This window comes from Sinocyclocheilus anshuiensis, unplaced genomic scaffold, assembly GCF_001515605.1.
Source record: "Sinocyclocheilus anshuiensis isolate Anshui unplaced genomic scaffold, SAMN03320099.WGS_v1.1 scaffold297, whole genome shotgun sequence".
NCBI classification, from domain to species: Eukaryota; Metazoa; Chordata; class Actinopteri; order Cypriniformes; family Cyprinidae; genus Sinocyclocheilus; species Sinocyclocheilus anshuiensis.
Window position 1 is genome coordinate 941,433 of NW_015536479.1, and position 6,600 is coordinate 948,032.

Genomic DNA, 6,600 nt, shown 5'->3' on the forward strand with positions numbered 1-6,600 from the left:
TTTTAGTACATGTAGTCAGAGTTACAGAACAATAATGATAATGCAACAAGTAAGGAGATGGAGATTGTTTTATTTTAATCAGGTTTGTTAAAAGTGTGATTGAATGACGTTCGTTCATTTGCGCAACAATGTATTTGCTATAACAATGAAAATATTTGTAAAAACAGTTATAAACAAGTAATGATGCAATCCTTTAAATCTTAACTCTTGGGTGAAGCAGAATTCAATGGATGTAAAATTATTATCATGTCACGTGACATATTTTATGTAATGTGACAGAAAAAAAAGTAACACCAGTGACGAAATGAAACACCATTGACACATACATAGTAAAAGAGCATAAACATAAACTGATCTTCACCGGTGCTACCCATAAGGAAGGTAACACCAGTGACAATTTTCATGAAAAATGCATTTTACAAAATGTCTGCTGCAAGGTATCAAACCACATGTTGTCAGTCATGGTATACTCACTAAATTGAGTAGTTTAATCCATTTGTATTCTAGTTTTTTTACAATTCCCTAACAATAACCTAGGTCATACCAGTGACTTCCACTAAAAGCTTCATATGAAATCATGAGATAAATGAGAAAATTTCTGATAACTGAAAAGAGACAGTGGACTTCACATGGGCCTTTTTTCATAGATCTTCAGGAAATAGGAGGAAGGAAGTCAAGTGATGTCATCAGTGTGATTTTTATTTCAAAATAAAAGATTTTTGTTAAACGGTAACACCAGTGACACAACTCCAGGGGACCACTACTTTCATTACATATTTTATCATATTTATTTGGCATTTTGTTTTTTTATGTCATTTATATCATATAGCCTATTTGATAGTTATGAATACATCATTGTATTTTCAATGGTAGAAAAAATACAATGATGTATTTTTTTGTATTTTGACCTCAAAATAAAGCACTTTCCCTCTGTACATGGCTGTGGGGATGAGCAGTATTGTGGTGCTTGGAATTCTTTATAATTAATTAAAAACAAATATTGCCACATTGATAGTTCAAGAAGGTGTAATTGTTCAAATAACACATTGTTTTATTTTAAAATATAAAAAAAAATTATAACCCTAAAGTGTTTTTCAAGTGTAATATTTCTGCAAATGCTAGGGACAGAAAAATGGGCATTTCCATAGAATGACCCGATATCATTTATATGAATATAAATATATACATGTAAATATTTTCTAAATATATGCTGTATGTGTGTGTCTTTATATATACATAATAAATATACACAGTACACACACATATGTTATGTAAACAAAAACGTTTGTTTTGGATGTGATTAACCGCGATTAATCGCGATTAATCGTTTGACAGCACTACTAAAAACCTATTATAGGACTGTTACACAACAGTGGAGACTATAAATACGTTACAGTATTTTACAAGGGAGGGGGCTTGTCATTATAATGTAAATGCATCTTAATGTTTAAAAAAATAGATTATATCAATTAATAATACAAACAAATTAATAATAAAAAATAGTTAATTCTGTCAGAGAAAAAAAAATAGGCTACATTTTAAAAAATTAACTTCTAGCAAATTCTTAAAATTGGACCACAAATCCAAGGACCAGAAGTAGTTAAGTTTTTTACCACACTGTTTTCTTTAATTGAAAAATATGCATTTTCATTCATTCGTAGGCTATATGGTTGCAATAAAATGTTAGTTCAAAAAATAGCCAAATTTAAATGCTTTACTGACTGATGTTTCATTGACATTCAGTTGTTATGCTTTCAAATTTCATGCCTTTTGTATGTATGTAATTTCACAGTATTTTCACCTCCTAAATTGCTACACTACTTGCTCAGTCACAATTCTAGAATGGTACAATTAACTCAGGCCGGTGACTTTTTTTTGTATGACATTAAAATTATTTGTAGAATAATTGCACATAAATAGGTTAAGCAAAACAAATGTGATTATTTCTGAAAACCTTTTAGGCAGACATTATGGTACAGTACAAATATTTTGAGCTTCCCTTATTCTGTTCCTTATTTTCAGAATATAAAGAATCACAATGGTCCCTTATTTTCCATTTCTGAAGTTAATTGGCAACCCTAATGATGGCGTAATTATCGTTTGACTCCCCCGACAGAGGACAGTGTTTTAGCACCTTGCTGAAAAAACGTCAGTTGTTGAAGATATGTGAGCAAAAATACAATGGATTACCAGGCTGTAGGGAACAGTTCACTATTGCAGACGGTAGGCCTATATACTGAGGTTTTAATTACATTATTTTAATAGGCCTATAGTCAGTCGTGAACTAAGGCATGAAACTCCAGGGATAAAAAATGAGTCCCACTCCACCCTTGATTTACCCCATTAAAGGCATGCCAACTTTGATATAGTTTAAAGAAAAATATTTTTGATCAATGTTATCTTGTGCACCTCCAGAGGTCACCAGAGTTCAACAGCTGCACAGGAGCCGTTTCATCCTCTAGAGGGCGTTATCGGCGAACTAATCATTACTCAGTATCTCCTCCTCAGGTAAGTTACAGCAATGAGGTGCAAATTTGCTGGGTTACTACCACCTCACAACCCAAAAAAAACATTTAAGGACATTGAAAATAATTCAGAAATCTATTCAGTCTGCATGCAGTCAAAAAGGTCGAGTTGTTCTATTGAGTGATTAATATGCAACAACACGACTTAACGCCTCCTTGCGTAATTGAGATGCGTCTTTCCCTTATCCTGAGATCAGATAAGTACATTTATAACTATAGCAGCCAAAGACCAGCGTAATATTTGTATAACTCGTCCTGTAGAGGGAGCGCAGTGGTGAATCGATAGGAGGGGCTATCTCACAGAGTTGTTTCCAAAGGACAGAGAAGAGGGAAAAGCAACAGTATTCATAGGGAGCCCAGAGAAGACCGACCTGCACGATTCTTTTTGGAAAGAAAACGCCGAGGACCATCTATTATACTAATATATTCTACTATTAGATAGATCTGTATTACATACGACCGCAAGGATACTCTGTTCCTGGGTTCTATCGTCGCTGACTGAAGAGAGCGCGCAGAGGCTGCGGCTGGACAGAGGCGCGGTGGAAGCGCGGAGCGCGAGCCGCTGTGGGGCTGATGTGCGCGGCCTGTCCCTCAGCAGCGGCCCGCTATGGCGGAGACCAAGATCATCTATCACCTCGACGAGCAGGAGACTCCCTACCTCATCAAACTACCCATTCCCGCTGAAAACGTAACGCTCGCCGACTTCAAAAATGTCCTCAATAAACCCAACTACAAATTTTTCTTCAAATCCATGGACGATGATTTCGGGTAAGGCACGATATGCACCCCTTTGTATTTGTATCGTCCGTCGTTCCTGTCAGACTGACCACTTGTAACGGCTTTATTTCGGTGTCATTGTTTACTTATTTTCTCTTGTCTTTTCGCAAACCCCCCGTCGGTTTCTCTCACACAACCTCAGAAATCTGAGCTTTACTGTCTGTATTAGTTTTGTTTCCAGGTCACGCTATATGTACAAACTAGCCCATATCCGCGTCTATTGTTTAAAAGGTGGTCAGTGTATATTCAAGTCTGTGGTCAGTGTTAATGGGGGGAGGCTTTATGTGATTTGAGGTTCAAAGTCTGATGTTTAAAGGAAAAGACCAGCTTATTTCAGTGACAGATCAGGTGTGAAACCATAAACCAGACTGAGTAAGAATGCTTAACATTACAGTGCCCATGTTTCATGTTAAAATTATGACTTACAATAGCAATAACAAGAAGTAATGGATTTTAAAAAATTAAACACACACACACAAACAAACGAACAAAAAAACATCATCCAGTAGTCATAAATGACTGGAGAAGACATCGGTCAATAGTGTGAGAAATCAGGTCTTCACATTTTGAGAGAGATAGTAACTATAGTAATTAATTGTAACTTTGGCTCATATCATCTGATACAGTTTCTGATTTGCACCCGATTTACACAATTTTAATCAGCTCTACTGCAAACAGCTGGAGAGCTGACCCTGGTTTTGAAATAATCAGACTCTTATAATTAACTACTGACGCACTTTCTGATTTGCACATGATTTACACACAGCTCTACTTTAAACAATAAAACCAATTCATTCCTGTATATCTGGCCTAACTCAAGACCCGTTACACATTCAGGGTTCCCACAGTCTTGGAAATATCAGGGAATTTTAAAATTGTGATTTCCAGGCCTGGAAAAGTCATGAAAATGACCAAAATCAGTTATGTATAAAAGTATAAACGTCATGAACATTTATTTATCAAGACATTTAGGCTATCAAGTAATGTGCCGCTCAAGAAAATTGCTACGAAATTGTTCTTTGTGAGTTAAATCTCTATAAAATGATTTTTAAAATCTTTATTGTCTAATAACCGGTGACTATAAAAGTAATGGCAATTCATTGGTCAGAAAGTGTGGGATTCTGCCTGTCAATATTTACATGGTGTTGTTTCAATGCTACTGTGTTTATAAAGCAGCAGGCTGCGTATTTAGATGTAGGAGTTAAAAAATTACTGCTCTGTCACCACCCCCAGTAGTGCAGCAGTCATTCCAGTGTTTATGAGCGGTAAAGTGCACTTTAGTGCTGTTGCGGACCTCTCAGTGCATGCGGCTGAGGTCTGGAATGCTGACTTGGAAACACCGGACCACTCGGGAATCATGCTCACTGATCCTCTGAGCAGATTTCCACAGTCACTGTTAAGCCACAAAGAACAGTGTCATGTTGCGAAATTCAAGTCCATGCGATCTGCTTTTTGTTTGCTTTTCTTGGCATGCCAGAAGGTTCTCCTTTAGACGCCAAGCTACACAAACCTCTTTGCGCACACACAGACCCGTCCACCACCTGTAAAACAGGACCCTCCTAACAGACTTTTTCTGTCCACGTTGCTTGTTTGTATCAGCGTACTGTCCAAACCAGCTCATCAAGGTGAACAGCCAGCCATTGTTCCGTACCCTGTGGCATAATCACTTCCAGACTCTCCACTGCCATGCCATGATGCAAAACAGGCCCGCTTGATCCATGCCCATTACACTGCACGTGATTTCAAATCAAAACATCAGCTGAATTCATCTCAGTGACCTGGAACAACAGGCAAACTAAGTGAAAGATTAGTGAGAGTGACAGTAATAAGTTGTGGTTAACATTTGTACATTACAGCACGTACTGTATGATTAGGTTTTAACCTACTGATTGGCAGGTACGACTGGTTTTATTTTTTGATCAGCTTATGATCCCCGCAGTTTGTTTCACACGCGTATCTCATATGGATATGAGAAGACTATGTAAATCTGACGCATTTGACACATTATGATAATTCACAGATTGTAGGGCATCATGATCTGATGATCTAGAGTGTGTAAATACACTGAAAAAAATGGTGGTGTAGAAACAGTTTTCACTCACAAATGGCTGGCAAATTTAAATTTAAAAGATAAAGCAAGTAACAATGCACCGAATGTGACATTTTAAAGTAGAAAAACTGAAATAGTATTTTCTTGTATAACATACTCCAATAATCTTTGCAACTTCTAAAAATCTTTGCAGAAGTCCTTTATGAATTGAATAGAAACATAAAAATGTGTCAATTGATGTAGAGTTCAAAAATCTTGCAGTTTTTTTGTAGAAAAGCTACATTGCCATTTTGCACCGACCAAACTGACTTAATGCGCCTGGTGCCGTAATTATGACTTCCCAACTCGTAAATATGAACTTCATGACTTGAAGACACCATTAGTCCTAGCACTCACTTTCCTCAGTGAAGATGACTGCTTGCCAAACATTATGTTACCTGATTAATATTCATGAGCCATGCTGATTTAGTTTAGATATCACAATTTATAATGTGCTGGACTCAACAAAAATTAAGGCATTAAATTATTTTAAAACTGGCCATGTTGATAGTTAAAAAAAAAGCTGTACATAAATATTACTATAAACCTATACTGTAGGTATCATAATAATAAGAATTGTTGTGTGACTTGATAATTTGTCATGTTGACTGGAAGACATTATTTGAGATGTAATGATAAGGTTATATGTCTTAATCAGTGAGTCTGATTTCTTTTTTCATGGTGTCTGTCTTTCTCTCACACACACACACACACACACACACACACACACACACACACTCAGCTTCAGTGAGAGGTCATTTGAAGCCAGCTGTATGTCTGCTGGCTACTTTAGCAATCTACTTTTTAACCCTTCATATAAACACCCATATGTATACACACTCATTATTAACAACATTATACTGGATCTCTATGCTCTGACTTCATCCAGTGGCAGGAATGTGGCGTTGTGATGTAGCATGAGAGCATGATGAAGCTGAGCTCACTGCAGATGTGTCATCAGTTTCAGGGAAGCGATCAGATTCAGCTTCATGTACTTGTTCTAATGTATGAATTACTTCTCTTTAAGAAGGTGCCATTGAGAATAGAGATCTTGTCAGGTGGTGTACTTGATTAAATGGCTCACTGAGTTTTCTTTCAGATAGACCTTGTGTACATTTAGTGGTGGTAGTCTGAACGACTGTGTGTGTGTGTGTGTGTGTGTGTGTGTGTGTGTGTGTGTGTGTGTGTGTGTGTGTGTCAGCCTCTCTC

General features: G+C 36.9%; 1 protein-coding gene across 1 annotated transcript in view; it reads left to right on the forward strand.

The window, feature by feature from the left end:
- The first annotated feature begins 2,829 nt into the window (after nt 1-2,829).
- LOC107671937 (segment polarity protein dishevelled homolog DVL-3-like) overlaps nt 2,830-6,600 on the forward strand; it is a 40,894-nt gene continuing 37,123 nt past the window's right edge. Inside the window, exon 1 of the mRNA XM_016464986.1 lies at nt 2,830-3,293. Coding sequence (XP_016320472.1) covers nt 3,133-3,293 — 161 coding nt within the window. The 5' untranslated portion in view covers nt 2,830-3,132. The remainder of the gene's footprint in view (nt 3,294-6,600) is intronic.